This window comes from Narcine bancroftii, chromosome 1 (genome assembly GCF_036971445.1).
Source record: "Narcine bancroftii isolate sNarBan1 chromosome 1, sNarBan1.hap1, whole genome shotgun sequence".
Lineage (NCBI taxonomy): Eukaryota > Metazoa > Chordata > Chondrichthyes > Torpediniformes > Narcinidae > Narcine > Narcine bancroftii.
In genome coordinates this window covers 341664118-341684228 of record NC_091469.1, presented here as the reverse complement: position 1 = coordinate 341684228, position 20111 = coordinate 341664118, and the positions used below count along the sequence as shown (strand labels likewise).

Below are 20111 nucleotides of genomic sequence, written 5' to 3'. Positions count from 1 at the left end.
ACAGGGATAACTTATGGAAAGCATGATTTGTGTGAAAATCACATAAGATGTTCAATTGTGACTCACACAAGCAAGGAACCAGGTGGAAACTCTGGAGTGTCAAAAATTACCTGCAAATGATTGTCATCACTATTCATCTTTCATTCCAATACCCCGTAAAAAAGGGGGATGACAGAATTAAATTCAAGGCCTCAGTGTATGATTGCTGTACATGGCTCAATACCTCATCATCAAATCTCTGAGTATTACTTCAGTAATAAATTACAATTGGCAGAAAAGGTTATTGTCCAGAATTTAGACAGGTTGAGAGAAGTTTCTGCCCAAAGCAGATGATGCATCTTAGACCCAGCGTCGCTCTCTCTCTCTCCCTCTCTAGAGGGCGTCGCTCTCTCTCTCTCTCCCTCTCTAGAGGGCGTCGCTCTCTCTCTCTCTCCCTCTCTAGAGGGCGTCGCTCTCTCTCTCTCTCTCCCTCTCTAGAGGGCGTCGCTCTCTCTCTCTCCCTCTCTAGAGGGCGTCGCTCTCTCTCTCTCCCTCTCTAGAGGGCGTCGCTCTCTCTCTCTCCCTCTCTAGAGGGCGTCGCTCTCTCTCTCTCCCTCTCTAGAGGGCGTCGCTCTCTCTCTCCCTCCCTCTCTAGAGGGCGTCGCTCTCTCTCTCCCTCCCTCTCTAGAGGGCGTCGCTCTCTCTCTCCCTCCCTCTCTAGAGGGCGTCGCTCTCCCTCTCCCTCCCTCTCTAGAGGGCGTCGCTCTCCCTCTCCCTCCCTCTCTAGAGGGCGTCGCTCTCCCTCTCCCTCCCTCTCTAGAGGGCGTCGCTCTCCCTCTCCCTCCCTCTCTAGAGGGCGTCGCTCTCCCTCTCCCTCCCTCTCTAGAGGGCGTCGCTCTCCCTCTCCCTCCCTCTCTAGAGGGCGTCGCTCTCCCTCTCCCTCCCTCTCTAGAGGGCGTCGCTCTCCCTCTCTAGAGGGCGTCGCTCTCCCTCCCACTCCCTCTCCAGAGGGCGTCGCTCTCCCTCCCTCTCCCTCTCCAGAGGGCGTCGCTCTCCCTCCCTCTCCCTCTCCAGAGGGCGTCGCTCTCCCTCCCTCTCCCTCTCCAGAGGGCGTCGCTCTCCCTCCCTCTCCCCCTCCAGAGGGCGTCGCTCTCCCTCCCTCTCCCCCTCCAGAGGGCGTCGCTCTCCCTCCCTCTCCCCCTCCAGAGGGCGTCGCTCTCCCTCCCTCTCCCCCTCCAGAGGGCGTCGCTCTCCCTCCCTCTCCCCCTCCAGAGGGCGTCGCTCTCCCTCTCCAGAGGGCGTCGCTCTCCCTCTCCAGAGGGCGTCGCTCTCCCTCTCCAGAGGGCGTCGCTCTCCCTCTCCAGAGGGCGTCGCTCTCCCTCTCCAGAGGGCGTCGCTCTCCCTCTCCAGAGGGCGTCGCTCTCCCTCTCCAGAGGGCGTCGCTCTCCCTCTCCAGAGGGCGTCGCTCTCCCTCTCCAGAGGGCGTCGCTCTCCCTCTCCAGAGGGCGTCGCTCTCCCTCTCCAGAGGGCGTCGCTCTCCCTCTCCAGAGGGCGTCGCTCTCCCTCTCCAGAGGGCGTCGCTCTCCCTCTCCAGAGGGCGTCGCTCTCCCTCTCCAGAGGGCGTCGCTCTCCCTCCCTCTCCCTCTCCAGAGGGCGTCGCTCTCCCTCTCCAGAGGGCGTCGCTCTCCCTCCCTCTCCCTCTCTAGAGGGCGTCGCTCTCTCTCCCTCTCCCTCTCTAGAGGGCGTCGCTCTCTCTCCCTCTCCCTCTCTAGAGGGCGTCGCTCTCTCTCCCTCTCTAGAGGGCGTCGCTCTCTCTCCCTCTCTAGAGGGCGTCGCTCTCTCTCCCTCTCTAGAGGGCGTCGCTCTCTCTCCCTCTCTAGAGGGCGTCGCTCTCTCTCCCTCTCTAGAGGGCGTCGCTCTCTCTCCCTCTCTAGAGGGCGTCGCTCTCTCTCCCTCTCTAGAGGGCGTCGCTCTCTCTCCCTCTCTAGAGGGCGTCGCTCTCTCTCCCTCTCTAGAGGGCGTCGCTCTCTCTCCCTCTCTAGAGGGCGTCGCTCTCTCTCCCTCTCTAGAGGGCGTCGCTCTCTCTCCCTCTCTAGAGGGCGTCGCTCTCTCTCCCTCTCCCTCTCTAGAGGGCGTCGCTCTCTCTCCCTCTCCCTCTCCAGAGGGCGTCGCTCTCTCTCCCTCTCCCTCTCTAGAGGGCGTCGCTCTCTCTCCCTCTCCCTCTCTAGAGTGCGTCTCTCTCTCTCCCTCTCTCTCTCTAGAGTGCGTCTCTCTCTCTCTCTAGAGTGCGTCTCTCTCTCTCTCGAGTGCGTCTCTCTCTCTCTCGAGTGCGTCTCTCTCTCTCTCGAGTGCGTCTCTCTCTCTCTCGAGTGCGTCTCTCTCTCTCTCTCTAGAGTGCGTCTCTCTCTCTCTCTCTAGAGTGCGTCTCTCTCTCTCTCTCTAGAGTGCGTCTCTCTCTCTCTCTCTGGAGTGCGTCTCTCTCTCTCTCTAGAGTGCGTCTCTCTCTCTCTCTCTCTCTAGAGTGCGTCTCTCTCTCTCTCTCTCTCTAGAGTCCGTCTCTCTCTCTCTCTCTAGAGTCCGTCTCTCTCTCTCTCTCTAGAGTCCGTCTCTCTCTCTCTCTCTAGAGTCCGTCTCTCTCTCTCTCTCTAGAGTGCGTCTCTCTCTCTAGTCTAGAGTGCGTCTCTCTCTCTCTAGTCTAGAGTGCGTCTCTCTCTCTCTCTCTAGAGTGCGTCTCTCTCTCTCTCTCTCTATAGAGTGCGTCTCTCTCTCTCTCTCTCCCTTTCCTCTTCCATATTTGTCTCCTTTCCACCAGTTCCTCCTTCCCGCCACAATTTTATTTAGGCACCATCCTACTTTTTCCTCATACCTTGACGATGACCTCAACCCTGAAACTTTCTGTATCTTTGCCAGAAAGAACACTGTGTGATCTGCTGTTTCTCGAGCACGTTTGTGTATTAAAACACAATCACAGCATCTGAAGACTTCCTTCTTTAAATATAAACTCAGTTCTTTTTATTGAAGCCACTAGATGCTTCGTCTTGAGTTCTTAGACAACACATGGATGAAGGAAAAGGTTCTTTACTTTAAAGTTGTTGTAAACAGCACCCTGCTGGCAGCCAAGTCTAATCAAACAGTAATTATAATCAAGGCCTTGGTAGTGGCCATGCAAACATGATCACTATCATTACACTATATAAGCACTCTTTGTCCTTACACTCAAATGATTTCAGTTCTTCCAAAAAAAATCTTAAAGTACCTGGACCAAAATCAACTGTAGCATACAGTCCTTGCAAAGTGCCACACTTGAGATATTCTTCACCTGCTCCATCCGTGGTAAACAAAACGATTTCGTTTCCCAAGTAGTGCCGAAAGAGTTTTAATAGATGTCGTAAATAATCATAGTCACAAGCAAAGTAGCTGCCATATTCATTCTCCACCTGAAACACCACAAAAATTCCTAATTTGTCAATTTTATTAGTTATGCAGCTAAAAAACTATCCTTTGCACAATTATCATTGACAGATTGACAGTTTTTTTTGTTAAGTTAATTCATGGGATATGAACACTAGTGGTAAATTCAGCAGCCATTGCTCATCGTGAATGGCCTGAGAATCTGGTAGTATGCCACCTTGTTGAAGTGCAACAATCTGTGCGTTGAAGGTCATCTTTAACACTGTTTCACGTACATTTCAAGACTCTGATCCAGTCATAATAATGAAGAGGCAACCCATTTCCAATCAGTAAATGGAAAAATCAATTTACTGCAGATTTTAAATTCAATTTAGACATAGAGCCCTTTTGGCCCATGAACCCACGCTGCCCAATTTCACCCAAATGACCTACAACCCCCAGTACATTTTAAACAATGGGAGGAAACTGGAGCACACAGAGGAAAGGCCCGTAGATACAGGGAGAATGTACAAACTCCCTACAAACAGTGCCGGATTCAATCCTGCTGCTTTATCAGTGTTGTTACTGCAAATTTGAACACAAAACTGAACTTTGGAAACATTCAGCACAGGAGGTTGCACAAGGAAGAGTGAAGAGTTCAGGTCTGAAACCCTTCATCAGTTCCAAGCCTGAAACAGTAACTGTTTCTTTCTCCATAGATTTTGTCTGACCTCTTCCAACATTTTCTGCTTATACTTCATGTTCTCAATCAGATTTGTGTACGGTTTGGAAAGGAACCTGCAGCCCTGACACTTCAATGTAGTAGCATTCACAGGCCGATCATCATTCCAGAATGCCCTACCTCCAATGTTATTCCTGCAGTGTATCTAGCCTAACCTATTGAGTATTTCCAGAGGTTTCTAGTTTTCTTTTAGATTTCCAGCATCTACAATTTTTTCCTCATTTTCACTTGGTCACTTTAAATTCTGGATTAATAATGTCCTCTGATAATGATACCACCATGTGGCAATAGGGACTGGTCTGAATGCCCTTTGCTGGAATAGTCATTAATTGACATGGATGTCATTTGCCACTTCTCAGCCCAAGAGTCCTGGTCCTGCACCATGCAAGTACTGCTGGAAAACACTCATTGATATAGTTCCCACTTGCTTTCAGCTGCGAGGTTTCCCTATGTGAGGGAAACACAAACACTACTGGTCAATAGAACAAGGTGTTAGCAATCTCATCATACATACAAATTAGACCATTTGCCCTACCACCAGAAAAGTCAAAGATGACAAGATTAATGGTAATATAGTATTTGACAAAACTCCATTTATGGGAATTAAGATTCAGACAAGGTGCTGAAAGGAGGAAGGGTGGGAAATCAATGTGAGGCAGATGGGCCAGAAGAATGGTACTGAAAGGGGAGGGTGAGGGGGTGGAAAATAAACTGCCTTTACTATGGCCAAATCCCACCTGGAATGTGAATTGTGCAGAGAAGAAGGATCATAAACTAACAGAGCAGGCAAAGGGTCACTTCAGGATCTGGACGAGAGGTGTTTAAGATTTTAAAAGGGACAGATAGAGTAAATGTGGATAAGCTTTTTCATTTAAGAGTGGGGGAGATTCAAACTAGAAGACATCGTTTAAGATTGAAGGGGGAAAATTATAAGGGGAACATGAGGGGAAATTTCTTTACGCAGAGGGTGGTGGGGATGTGGAATGAGCTTCCGGCAGACGTGGTCGAGGCGGGATCATTGGTTACATTTAAGGAAAGACTGGATCGTTACATGGATAGGAAGAGACTAGAGGGGTATGGACCGGGTGCTGGTCAGTGGGACTAGGAGGGTGGGGATTTGCTATGGCATGGACTAGTAGGGCTGAACTGGCCTGTTCTGTGCTGTAAGTGGTTATATGGTTATATGGTAGGAGCACATCTTTGGTTATTTTCAAAGAAGCAGATTAAGAATAATTGGAAATTGCAAAAGTTTGGAAAATGCAGAGGCATTTTTAAAGAAAAGGGGGAAACACGGTTAATGTAACGGTGAGTAGGTTAATTGGTCATGTGTTTGTATTTGGTTGTATTGGAACAGTGGGTTTGTGGGCTAGAAGGGTCTGTTGCCATGCTGTATCTCTACATAAAATTAAATAGGAAGGACTGTTAAGACTACAAATTTCAGAAACCTACCAAAAATGTGATTAGATGCAATAATAAAAAAAAAGATCAAGATCTCACTGCTATTCAGAAGAATTACAACCTTAGGTTAACAAATGTCACTGCTAAGTGAGACCAATGAGTGCACCTAACTTTAAGACAAAAAAACTAAGAAATAGATCAGAACCTGTATCAGAACAAACAGAATGGATAGTTAATGATTGCACAAGACACAAAAAGGGATAAGATTAACATTTGGAATTCTTTTTTGCCAAAAAAGCTTCAGATACTTAACTTGATAAAATATTGGGAAGGAGGGTATATTTGAATGTGAATGAAATTAGTTAAGGTATTACATGATGAAAGTACAAGGTCACATGGAATATAGATCCAATTGTTTTGAGTAAGACACCATGAAAACAGGAGTAAATAGGCTTATTTCTTGGACATGGCTTTAACCAGATGGTTCTGTGAAGGAGTTGGCAATACAACATCTGAGTCTACATGAAAGGGTAACTTGGGAAATCCCTGGAAAGTGCAACCATAACTGGGAGTATGGAAGCAGGTCCCACAGCATCCACTGGGGGCAAAGTACATAACCAACTCTTTGGGCCTGAGCACTGCGCCTGCCTGCTATTTGCTCATACTTTTGCCTCCTGTGGACACTGCAGGACCTTCTGAATTTCTCCTGTTATGAGCCCAAAAGACCCCAAAACCCAGCAGCAATAGACATTCACCAAGACAAATGGTTTTTTTTTTTTAAAAACAAAAGTTGTTTTTAATCAATTTTAAACAAAAACAGAATCAAAAACTCTAATTTATCTCTATACTTAACTAACCCAAATTAACCCCTTTCTAATTCTAAGCGTACGTGTATGTAATGTGTGTGTGTAAATTTAAGAAAAGTTATTTGGTTCACAGTTCAATCTCACTTCTCCTTCTTCCAAGTTCTCTGGATGCAGGCAATTCTTATACTGTGCACAGAATTTTACATGTATAAAGTTCACCAGGCTTTGGTGCTCGAAAGGTAAATGTTTACTGCTCAGGAAGGTTCTTGTTGGGTTTGCAGAGAACTATTTGTTGTTCCAGGATTTCCACAACTGTGGTGTCATCATTAGTCACCTCAATGTCTCGCTGATGAAACTTGCCCCATCAGGATTTTCCAATTCTTTTAGGCCATCATAGAGCTTCTTTTTTTTCCTCTTATTCCAAGAGAAACATCAGACAGATAGCACTTCCAACCATCCACTGCTCTGGAACTTTCTGTTTCCAACCAGCTCTTCCTGGCTTGTTTCAGCCGTGACTGTTCAGTCTCTTTTTAATGCCACACACACAAGCTGAGAGAGCTTGTTAACTTCTCTCTCTCTCTCTCTCTCACTGCCAGAAAGCCCATGTGACTCTCTCACTTGCAAAATCCCCACCTTCTTCAGCAAACAATAGGAGTACTTCTCCTTGGTCAAGATGCTGTCTTAGATAAACCCAGGAGTGTCCTTTCTGTGAGCACACTTTGTAAGTACTTTTTGACAGCCAGTTTGTCTCCTACAAACAATGGTTTTTCATTTCATGACTTCATTTCAATTAGCACCTACTTGTGAAATGTGCATCACATTCTCCAGAGATCCTGCAATGTTATTGAATATGAATTCTTTGGTCTTTCAAATATGGTCTTAAAATGTGTGGATGTATGTAACCCACTAATCTTACAAATCCTCCCAATAATTATCCATTACACTCCAGCACTTTTGTGTATTAACTGCAATCACAGCATCTGCAAAATTTCTTATTTCACTTCATAATTGGGAGTGCATTACTTTTATGATTTTTTCTTTTGACTTGAACTCTTATCACCTGTCTCTCTCTTCTCTCCTGCTCCCATCATCATATCACATTTACTTCCTCCTGAATAGATTTCCCTATGCATTTAGCCCAACAAATCATCACTTTCTCCTCACTCTCTAAATTCACTTCCAAGTTTCCCTTCTGCACCCAATTTGTTTCAACTCTTAAATACTGCCTACCTCCAACCCTATCATACCCACTGCTGTCTGATTTCTTTATAGTTAGGCTCTTACAAAGTTTAACTTCTCCAACATTCACCTCCCTTGATCGTATTCTGCACCTCAGATCGATTTATAGGACTGGGTGTTACAATCCTGGATGTTTCAGTATCTCGCATAGAGTTAGTACGGTCAGTTGCCTCGGCACAATTGGCATAGTGGATAACATTTACAATGCCAGCGATCAGGACTTGGGTTAAAATCCCACGCTGTCTGTAAGGAGTTTGTATGTTCTCCCCGTGTCTACATGGGTTTTACCCAAGAACTCCAGTTTCCTCCCACTACTTGAAACGTAGCAAGGGTGTAGATTAGTTAGGTGTAAATTGGGAAGCACCGACGACTCGTAGGCCAAAATGGCTTGTTACCATGCCGTATGTCTAAATTAAAATTTTTAATTTAAAATTTAAAATGACAATAATGGAGGATGACCACTAGGGAATCTTTACTGGTATAGGATACATCTTCAGTTGTATTCCCTGATACCTATCATTAGGTATTTCAACCTTTTATATACAAGACACCCAAATTATCCAACATCCATTGTATACATTCCATCCTGTACAACTTTCACCTCCCTTCACCCAATTCCCACCAACTTCACATTCTCAAAGGAGTTGACAACATTTGGGTTTCTTTAGCTTGGGGCCTGTAATCTTCCAGTGTTGATATCCCATGGGACATCTCCAATCATTCAAACATCAAGTTTTCAATCTTCCATAGTTCCTCGGGAACTATTCTAATCTTTTAACTCTTGGTACATCTTGCACATATTGAGAAACATCCTTATAACCTATGACATTTTTTTTTAAACTTGATCATCACCATTTTCTATTTTATTGATTTCTCAATAGTTAGAAGTGAGAAATCTGTTCATTAGCACAAGTTCTGTTTCCATTTTAATTTTTTTTGTTACTCACATCTAAAATTAGAGATCAGATCCATGCATTAAGGTTTCCACAGATACAATACAGCCTGGTCAGATATAAATGGTACCAAGCTCTGACACCGTTCATCTGAAATACATTTGAGAAATTCTTTTGCTTTGTTGATTGCTTTGAAAGTATTGCATATAGTTGGTACTGAAACTTTCATTGATGGGAGTCCTTTTATCTCAATCAACAAAAGGAAATAAGTATTAGTCAAAAATGACAACTAGATAACTTGGTGACTTGACAAATTGATAAATACCAAGTTCAGAATGTTCACCCTAGAGTTTTGAAAGAGGTGGCTTTGGAGAGAGTGTTATGGTCATTATCTTGCAATGTTAAGTTGTCTGGAATTATCCCTGTGGATTGAAGGGTAGTAATTGTGACAATAATTTTTGGGGGAAGAGGGAAAACAGAGAACCAATAACTTGTTGACCTAACATCAATAGTCAGGAAAACACTGGGATCTGCAGGCCTTGTTAAGAATAATAGATTGTATAGAGCCAAAAGATGCTTATAAAAAGAGAATCACATTTATTGGCACTGTAATGATTCAGCAGGTCAAGCCTCACAAGGTTCAATCCTGACATCTGGTCCTGTCTGTGTGGAGTTTGCATCTTCTCCCTCCCTATGACCTCATGGATTTCCTCCAGGTGTGGTAATATCCTCCACATTCTAAAGATGAACTGGTTGGTGAGTTAATTGGCCACTATAAATGGTCCCTACAGTGTAGGTGAGTGTTGGAATCTTGAAAGATTGATGGAAACGTGGAGAGAATTAAATGGGATTGGTAAAAAGATGTTTGATGGTTGGCATGGTCTTGTTGGCTGAATGACCAGTTTCTGCGCTGCATCAATGACTCATCAGTTCTTTGCCGATGTAATTAGTAAAATAAGATAAGGAGAAACCACCAAGTGCAGTGCGTTTGAATTTTCAGAAGGCACCCCATAAGGTCCACATAGTTTGACTAACAAGATGAGAGCATGAGGTTTTGGGGGAATACAAAATGGATTAAGAATTATTTGAAAACAAAAAGTGAAGAAAAATTATTTGGTTTGCAGTCTATGAAAAGTGGAGTACTCTGTGTTCAATGTTTAGGGCACAGTTTTCCACATCTATGTCAAAAATTTTGTGGAAGAGGCTAAATGATATATTGCCAAGTTTACTGACTATACCGAGTAGATCTCTGTGAGTTAAGAAGTGGATGTAAAGAGGCCTCAAGGAGATGTGGACAAGCACAATGAGTGAGGAAAAACGTGAAAGATAGAATACAATCTGGAAAAATGATGCACGCAACAGAAAAGGAGAATAATTGTTAAATGGTAAAAGTTTTGTGGTCAAGAATGCTGAGAAACAGCTTCTTCTCATGGGCAATAAGACTGCTGAATCACTGATGACTAAAAGTATCTGTTATGACATATTCAAATTGACTATGCTCTGAAAGTCTCAAATCTGTTCCTATTTTCTTCTTCAAATATGATCAGAAATGATAATTTTGCAATATTCCATATTTCTCCTTTAATGGATCAAATGTCATGAAAATTGAACCTCTAAAATAATCAAGAATTTCATACCAAATGTCAAATAAAGAATTATTCATTGTAAATGGAAGAAGTTGATTTTGTCTGAAAGTCAAATGAGCCAACTTATAATTCCTTATACCTCTTTCTACATGTATCCCAATCCATATTTGAAACAAATGTTTTAAAATTGGTATTCATTTTCTACCTTTAAAAATTTCATGGTTCCATTTATACAGTATTTGCTGGATTTTCTTCAGCTATATTATTCATCTCAATATATGCCCATGGTTCTTTTTCCCCTTTGATACCAAGAAGACAAAAATCCCAATTGAGCAGCCTTATAATAATTTTTAAAATGTGGTAATCTCAAACCTCCTTGTTTTTTTTTTCCCCCATGTTAACATTTCCATACTTATCCTTGCTGATTTTCCTCTCCATAAAAACTCTCTAATACTCTTAAGTAATCATCTAAAAAACAATTTCAGGCACTTAAATTGGTAATGTTTGAAATAGGTATTGAATTCTAGGAAAAATATTCATTTTAACACAATTCACACGCCCTATTAACCTTATTGGTAATTCCTTCCATCTTTTTAAATCTTCCTCTAATCTTTTTAAAAGTGCTAAATAATTTAATTTATACAAATTATTCAATTGTTTACTGACGATTATCCCCAAATATTTAACCACATAATTTTTCCATTTAAATTTTATTAACTTTTTACATTGTGTATAGTTGAATCAGCATCATTTAACTTTTATCCACTTAAGTTTATATCCTGATACTAATCCATATTCTATTAATCTTTCATTTAATCTATTCAATTAGATTTTTGGCTTAGTCAAATATACTAATAACAACATCTTCAAAAAGACTAATTTTATTAACTTTATCTCCTATCTCAAAACCAGTAATTTCTTCATCTCTTCGAATCATTTCAGCTAACAGTTCTACTGCCAATGCAAATAGAAATGGTGAAAGCAGGCAACCCTGCCTAGAAGATCTTTCTAATCTAATCAAACTCAGTATTTGACCATTTACTACTACTTCGCCTTTGGTTCATTATATAATGCTTTTATTTCTTTTATAAATATCTCAGGAAATTCAAATTTATATAACACCTTAAATAAAAAGTTCCAGTCTAATCCATCTAATGCTTTTTTCTGCATTTGAAGTAACTGCAATCACTTTCCTTTTTTGAGCTACATTTATCAAACTTAAAAATCTCACTATATTATCAGCCATCTTACTTTTTTTAAATAAACCCTGTCTGGTCCATATTAATTAATTTTGGAAGTATCTTAAACAAACGATTGACCCACAATTTGGATACAATTTTATAATCTACGTTTAACAAAGATATTGTTCTATATGAAGCTGCTTGTAGTGGGTCTTTCCCTTTTTTTGCTATTACCATTATCAATGCCATCTTAAAAGATTCTGGTAAATCATTTACTTCACTCATTTGAGCTAATATCCTTTTTAAAAATTGGCACCAATGATTCCTTAAATTCTTCATAAAATCCCACTGGGAAACCATCTTCTCCTACGACTTTATTATTTTGCAATGTTTTCAGAACATCATATATCTCATCTTCTGCAAATAAATTAGATCATTCTTCTTTCTCCACACAAATTTGGTAATTGAATTTGTGGCAAATATTGTTCAATTTTAATTTCATCTTGTTTTAACTCAGACTTAAATAATTTATCATAAAACTCTAAAATTTTAATTTATTTCCTTCGACATAAACCATCTGACCATTTTTGTCTTTCATTGCTATTATAGTCCGATATACCTGTCTTTCTTAACTGCCATACCAATACCTTATGAGGTCTTTCTCCCAATTCATAATACCTTTATTTAGTTTGCGTATCTCTTTCAACTCAATGTTTGTATCATATTCAGCTTGACCTTTTTTGTTTCCATTAATTTCTTCTTCTCACTTGGACTAATTATTGTTTTCTCTAAATCAGTTATTTATTTTTCTAATTGATCTACTTCTTTTAAATAGTCCCTTTTTAATTTTACTGTATAGCTAATTATTTGTCCTCTTAACTATGCCTTTAAAGTATCCCATATAACAAGTTTATTCTTTACCGAATCTTCATTATTTTCCATAAAAAAACTTAATTTGTTTTCTTACAAATTCACAAAAATCTTTCCTTTTCAACAATACCTAATTTAATCTCCACCTATATCCACTAACTTTTTTCTTCTTCACATACTATTGACAATAATAAAGGAGAATGGTCCAAGATAGGACGTGCCAGATATTCCATTTGTTGAACTCTGGATTGAACTGGAGTGGTCAGTAAAAACATATCAATTCGTGAATATGTCCTATGGTGAAAGGAATAAAATGAATAATCTCCATCATTCATATGTATTTTTCTCTAAATATCTATCAATCCCATATCTACCATTAATTCTTTTACTTCTTTAGACTCTACAATCTCCTGTCTATTTTCCCGATCTGTCTATTTTCAAATTTAATGTCAAATTAAAATCTCCTCCCATCAAAATCTTACCATCGGCATTTGATACATTCATAAAAACAATTTGGATAAATCTTCTACATTTGGAGCATATAAATTCAACAAGGTCCAATTTTCTGAGTATATTTGACATTCTACCAAAACATACCTTCCTGATGGATCTTTTTCTATGTAAATTTTTTATTGGTAGATTTTTATTCATCAATATTACAACTCCTCAAGCCTTTAAATTGATGAAGCTGCCACTACTTTTCCAACCCAATTTATTTGTAATTTATCCAATTCCTTCTCCACTAAATGTGTTTCTTGTAAAAAAAAAGCTATATCTATATTCTTCTTTTTCATAAATACCACTTTTTTTTTTATACATTTTATTTGATTTTTGTATCCCATTACCATTAAAACTCAAAGTTATTCTTCCCAATCATTTTTAATCAAATTAATCCTCTTCATCCAGTCTTCATCTTCCAAATCCCCCTCTAACATAACAATGGCATTATAGTTTATTGGGTCTATTATACAAATAAATGTGTAGAAAACAGAAAAGCTAGGAAACAAGATAGAAAACCCCAAAAAGGCACGCATTATCAAAGTACCCTTTTTATCTCCCTTATTTATTGGAGTAGTAGCCAAACCTACAACTGCACACATGATTCGGTGGCAGCCAGCAAACATTCCCCTTTGCTCGCCCAAATCATGTGCTAACTAGCCTCTACATATGTCCTGTCATTTAATTAACTACTTATTAATCTTGTCTTCACTCCCAACCCTTATAATTTTAAAAGTCAAATAAACATATTAATCTTCCAGCTTTACTATCAGACCAATCAATAAACCTCTTTACCCCTTATTTCCCACCTTAGCAGGCAAAGATTCATGTACCTAAAACATGAAAACATTAGCTTCAATGGGATTCAAAACAAAAAGTGAGAGCTGGAAGAAAGGGGTATAGGGAAAGAGAGAGACTCAGGGGAGGGGTTTAACAGAAACTAGAGATGCTGTTTGGTTGGTTGCAAGTAGCTTCAGTTTTGCAGTGCATAACGCCATGGATAAACAGGTCATTGTTAAATGATGAGTGGAATTAAAATGGTTGGCCACTGGGAGGTCCCTGTTATTGCAGGGGTCAGGGTGAAGGTGTTCAACGAAACAATCTCCCAGTCTGCATCTAGTCCATCGAGATGGAAGATCAGTCATGACTGTAATGAATGACAGAGCAGGCACAGACTGGATGTTCTTTTGTTCTTAACATAATGTTCATGTCTTCTGGACAAGACTACACTAGTATTTATCAAAGTGGTATCAGTCAATTTTGAATTCTGTCTACTTATAATTTCATCTCTAATATTCTACAGTTCTTAGCTGCCTATCAGTCCCTCTTCTCCACAACCTATAATCCTTTTTTTTAAAACTTTATTTAAAGATTTTATTACATGAATAAAACAAAGAAATTACATTTAAAGAAAAAATAAAAATGAAGTAATTATTACAACACAACATTAATAACTTAACTTAAATCAATCTAACCCCCCCATATATACGACCACTAAAAAAACTATATAAAAAAACCCACCCTTCCCCAAAATAAAGAGTGAAGAATTAATAAAGTTAGTAATATTATATAAAAAAAAACACTCACAAACAAAAGAAAATAACAAATAAAAATATTAATAAAAAAAGTTATCAAGTCTAAAATATCACACACAAAACATATTTAAATCAGACTTAATTGCAAGTACTTAACAAATGGAGTCCACTTCAACTTATAAAAAGCCATCTTATCTTGAATTGTAAAAGATATCTTTTCCATAATTAAACAAGACTTAATCTCTAAATACCACCTATCTAAGGTTAGTATATTTCTATCTTTCCAAGTAAGCGCTATACATTTCTTAGCCACTGCTAAGGCTAAATAGATAAAAGAAATCTGATAATCATTTAAGCCTAAATCGATTAATGATTGCATATTCCCTAATAAAAATATCAGGATCTAATACAATATGGATATTATATAAACTATTAAATATAAATTGAATACCTTTCCAAAACTGTTGCAATCAATCACAAAACCAAACTGTATGTAAAAAAGTATTAACCGTCTGATCACAACGATACAACCTATAATCCTGATCAACAACATTACAAATTTAAAATTCTAATCTTTGGATTCAACTCCAAATTTGGCCTTATATTCCCTACCTTGATAACTTTTTCAATTCTTCAACCCTTCCAAGATCCCTACTCCTTCAATTTCCATCATCTGATGTATTCCAAATAATTGAAGCAAAAAAAATGCTGTAAAATCTCAATGGTCAAGGAGTATGATTGCCATTTCAGGACAAGAGCCTGCCTCAGTTCTGAGAGCATACAGTCTCAGCCTGAAATGCTGACCATCCCTTTGGTTCTAGTAGATGCTACTTGACCAGTAGAGTTCTAACATTTTAATTTTTGGTCTGGATTCCAGCATCTGCAGTCTCTCATGTCTCCTGTGAATGTATATGAACCAGAAATGGCAGCAAAGCTTGCCGCAGTTCAGGTCCCTAACTCTGAAAATTTCTCTAACCATCTCCTCCTTAAAGAATCTCCTTGAAAGCCGGCATTTGAAGTAGGATTTTGGTCATGGCCTCATATCACTTGTAGCTCAGTGTCAAGAATGATTCTCTGAAGAATTAAGGATGTTTTATCAAGTTAAGGGCCATAATTGGGGTACTGTGAGCAATTCTGGTCGCCAAATGATAGGAGGGATACGATTAAGCTAGAGACCGTGCAGAACAGATTCGCACAATGTTGCATGAATGGGAGGATTTGAGTTCTAAAGAGAGATTGGATAGGCCAGGTCTGTTTTACCTGGAGTAAAGGGGGCTGAGAGCAGAACTTCAAGATAATTATGAGCCACATAGAAAGGGTAGACAGCCACGTCTTTTTCCCATTGCAGAAGCATTTAAAATGAAGGGCCCTAGGTTTCAGGTGTGAGGGCACAGATTTAAAGGAGATCGGAGTTAACTTTTTCCATGTATGTGGTGATGAGAATAGGAATACGGAATGAGCTGCCAGAAGTTATGCTGGCATTCATTTCAAGAGGAATAGTGTACAAGAGTAAAGAGGTGTTGATAGGGTCTAATGAGGAACTGGTGAGACCCCATTTGGAGTACTGTGTACAGTTTTGGGCCCCCACTCTTAGAAAGGATGTGATGTTGTTGGAGAGGGTGCAGAGATTTACTAGGTTGATTCCCGGAATGCAAGGGCTAACGTACGAGGAGCTTTTGACAGCTCTTGGAGTACATGAGAATGAAAAGAGATCTCATAAAGGCATTTCCTATTTTGAAAGGTTTAGATAGGGTGGATGTGGGTAAGATGTTTCCCTTGGTGGGTGAAAGGGGTCATAGACTGAAAATTAGAGGTTATCCAAATAAAACAGAGATAACTTCTTTAGCCAGAGGATCGTAGATATGTGGAATTCACTGCCGCATACGGCAGTGGAACCCAGTTCACTGGGAGTATTTAAACAAGAAATAGACAAGTATTCATTATTGAGGGCATCAAGGGATATGGGGAAAAGCCCGGAATTGGAACTAGCGTAGTTTAGTGTAGATTTACAGAACAGACTCAATGGGCCTAGTGGCCTGCTTCTGTTCCTTTGTCTTATGATCTTGTGAGAAGAGGTAATTGAGGCAGGTATAAATACAATGTTTAAAAAAATGTTTGGACAGGTACATGGATAAGAATAGTTTTATGGTTCTGAGGGCCAAATGCAGGCATATAGTATCAGCCAAAATAGACACCTTGCTCGGGATGATTGAAGGGCTTGTTTCCATGCTTTATTTCCATGAATCAAAGCTGGTTCCACAAGGTAGATTAGCCCCACTAAATTTATCAAGTACTGTATGTTAATAAGTTCAATCATGATTTTTAAATTTTAAAAATCTCCATACCTGTACAGCAATGATGGGTCCATTATTCTGATAGAGAAACTGTTTGACCATGGGCAAGAGAACACCCATCCATTGGTCAACATACTTGAGGTAATCTAAAATAAAATTAATAGTTGCAAGATCACTGCTCATATTATGACCTACTCAGTTGCATAGTTGCCTAAAATAATTACACCCATATTTAAAATGTACTCCCAATTTTTTTTTTCTGCAGTTCAGACCAATTATAGTCTTGATAGTCTTTAACTGAGTCTAATTGATAATCTCCACAATGCTTGCTTTAATCCAGGTTTGGATTTTTTTCTTGCTCTTTATATTAAAAAAATTTTTGAAAGCTCACATTCTGAAGCTACCTCACTTTTTACTTTGACAACGTTAACAATGATATACAGGTATCTCCTTTGTGATCATGAAATAAACTTTGCCTCCCTATTTGTTTAAATCTATCCTCTGTGTACACTTAATGAGCTAAAAGATTACAGTAAAAAACACAATGCTGGAGAACCTCAGCTGTTAAAGAGTGTACTTTATATAGCAAAGATGAAGAGTCTTCAAAATGAGAATGAAAGATAAAGCACTCACCCAACACCTGTGAGTGGGAGCATGGGCTCGCATTTTATTCCTCCCCAAAAACCTAACAGCGCCGGGCAAATAATTTTATAAATCAATTACGCAGAGATTGTTTTTGTTTTACTTTACTGTTACTAATTAAGGCAAGTTTGAAGAAGCATCATTCATAATGTGGTCTGATATTGCTTTGAAAAGCTGTCCCTTCTTTCATACTCAAATATAATTAAAACGCAACACCTCTGTTTCATTTGTACAGGACCAGTGTGCACGTGCAGTAGGCAAGTTCGGAGTCAGGATTTGAGCATCTGGAGCTCCAGTATAGACTCCCCTCGGCCTACCTAAATACTGTGGGGCACAATTTACATATCAATTTAGTCTTTAAATAAAGCAACATTTGACTTACAGATCTCACCTCTTGGGCTCTCCCTCCCTCTCTGATTTACTGTTGAACATCAAATTCTTTTCACGCCTTGTGTTTGCACCATTCACGCAAGCTAATTGCCCGATCAGCAGGCAGCTCATACAAGGAGATGGCAGGGCAGATCAGTGGCACCTGTTTTTGAACTGTGAGACCACAGCATCAACAGCAGATGCCGTGCTCTCACAGTTCATCACAAAACTGCAATTACATGACATTCAAGTCTAGACCAGGCTTTCTTGTGCATTGTTGTTACCAGTTTTATCTGACCAGCATTTCTCTCAATTTTTTTTTGTCATTAAATTGTCAGATCACTTCCCAACCTCTTACACTGGATAAGCAGACATTTCTTCCAAATACTAAAAATACTCTGATTTTGGTGTTGTTACAAATTCTATTCCCTTACCACTAAATGCATTGCTCTTCCTGGCAACTGAGAATTAAGTGGAACATTTAAGACCTTGGAATCAGATTTGATTCTGGGGTGCGTTTTGGACTAATGATCTGCAGCATCAATTGGGAGTTCCTTCCTTCTTCTATTTCTATGACATTCCCAGGATTCACACTGCGTCTGCTCATTCAATGATGAAACTTTCATCTTTGCTTTTGTTACCTCCATCTCAAAATGTTCTTAACCAGACTCCGAATATTTCTATTTGTATCTTAATGTACACCAAGTCTTGTTCACCTATCAGTGTTCACTGCATAGCATTGTCTCCTGGGTGGAGAAGTGTTGGAGTTTTGCTGCAGATGGACCATTGCTTCACAGTTTCAGTGCATGGGTTCATTTTGGACCTCAAATGTGTGGAGTTTGCAAGTTCACTTATGCTTCAGTTTCGACCCACATCCCATGGATATAAAAGTTGGCAGATTAATTGCCACTTGTGTGTAGGTGAGTGGTAGGACCTGGGGAGAGTTGATGGGTATGTGGGGAAAATAGAATGGGTTTAGTGTAAGTGGATGCTTGACGATCATCATGGACATGGTGTGCCGCAGGGCCTGCGTCAATTAATTCTATGGTCAACAACATCAAAGGCTATTGACTGGACAAAGAGATACTTTAGTTTTGTCTCAATAACTTTAAATGCCATTTGTGATTTGGTTTTGAAATGCTTGAAGAGATAGAAGTCTGAGAAATCTGAAGTGCTATGAAAAACAGGCACTCTTTTCACATCCATGATGAAGGATTCATGGATGCAAGTTGAAGAGTGAACATAGATCAGAACAGCTCAGAAGTGGACCCTTTGGCCTACACATCTGCACTGAACATATCCTTCCATTCTGCATATTCATGAGTCTATCTGGAAGTCTCTTCAACACTACTATTGCACCTGCTTCCACCACTACTGAGTTCCAGGGAAAGGTTGTGCAGACTGGGGCTTTTTTCTCTGGAGAGTAGAAGATTGAGAGGGGACTTGATAGAGGTGTTTAAGATTTTAAAAGGGACAGACAGAGTAAATGTGGATAGGCTTTTTCAATTAAGAAAGGGGGAGATTCAAACTAGAGGACATGGTTTAAGATTGAAGGGGGAAAATTATAAGGGGAACATGAGGGGAAATTTCTTTACGCAGAGGGTGGTGGGGATGTGGAATGAGCTTCCGGCAGACGTGGTCGAGGCGGGATCATTGGTTACATTTAAGGAAAGACTGGATCATTACATGGATAGGAGGGGACTAGAGGGGTATGGACCGGGTGCTGGTCAGTGGGACTAGGAGGGTGGGGATTTGCTACGGCATGGACTAGTAGGGCTGAACTGGCCTGTTCTGTGCTGTAAGTGGTTATATGATTATATGGTTACTCCTGGTAGCCTGTTCCAGGTTCCAACCACTCTGTGTAGAAATTATTTTCCCTTTCCCACCACCCCGACACATAAGCAGCTGAAAAGTTTTGGAGATTTCGATCTTACCTGGATCTGAAGATCGGAGAAACACTGAATCCTTCCGTAGCAGCCAGGCAGGAAGACCACCCTTTAAAAGTTAAATACCATTATGTTTGGTAAACTACTTTCTTCATTAAAATGATAACTTCTTATTGGAATTTAGCTGCACTCACCATGTCCCATTCAGCACAAATAAATGGCCCAGCTCTTAAGATGACCAACAAGCCAATATCATTGGCCAAATTTAAAAAGGTTTCCAAATCTCGGTCTCCAGTGAAGTCATATTTTCCTGGTACAGTTTCATGATAATTCCATGGCACATACCTACACAATGAGATTTTTAAAAAAAATCAAATTCTAAAGTCATGCTCACACCTGGAGTAAATTAGTTCCAAAGCATATTAATTTATCAACTTATACACAAACTTCCAGATTCTTTAAACATTCCATGGTCTCTGCATAGCAGCAGAAGTTAGCAAAACGATAACTCAAATGTCACATCAGCCCAGAGGTTGAAGCAGCTGAACTAACAAGAAAGCCAGTTTCCCTACTCTACTCCTTGTACACTCATGACTGTGAGGTCAAGTCAGCTCTGACTCGATTTACAAATTCACTGGCGACACCATCGTTGTTGGCCAAATAACTGGAAATTATGAGTCAAAATACAGCATGGAGATTGAGAATCTAGTTGGATAGTGCCAGAACAACAATCTTTGTTCTCCAGGTCACCAGAACCAAGGAGCTTTTTGTAGATTTTTAGAAGGAGAGGCCAAAAGGACCAC

General features: G+C 40.1%; 1 protein-coding gene across 7 annotated transcripts in view; it reads right to left on the bottom strand.

Moving 5' to 3' along the window:
• glb1 (galactosidase, beta 1) overlaps positions 1 to 20111 on the bottom strand; it is a 126592-nt gene that overhangs the window by 88097 nt on the left and 18384 nt on the right. For all 7 annotated transcript variants that reach the window (XR_011348447.1, XM_069910134.1, XM_069910135.1 and 4 more), the window contains 4 exons: positions 19503 to 19653; positions 19357 to 19417; positions 16463 to 16557; positions 3236 to 3416 (listed from right to left, as the gene is read on the bottom strand). Coding sequence is in view for 6 of the 7 variants with exons in the window: in XM_069910134.1 (XP_069766235.1) it covers positions 3236 to 3416; positions 16463 to 16557; positions 19357 to 19417; positions 19503 to 19653 (488 nt within the window). In the remaining variant the exon portion in view is untranslated. The remainder of the gene's footprint in view (positions 1 to 3235; positions 3417 to 16462; positions 16558 to 19356; positions 19418 to 19502; positions 19654 to 20111) is intronic.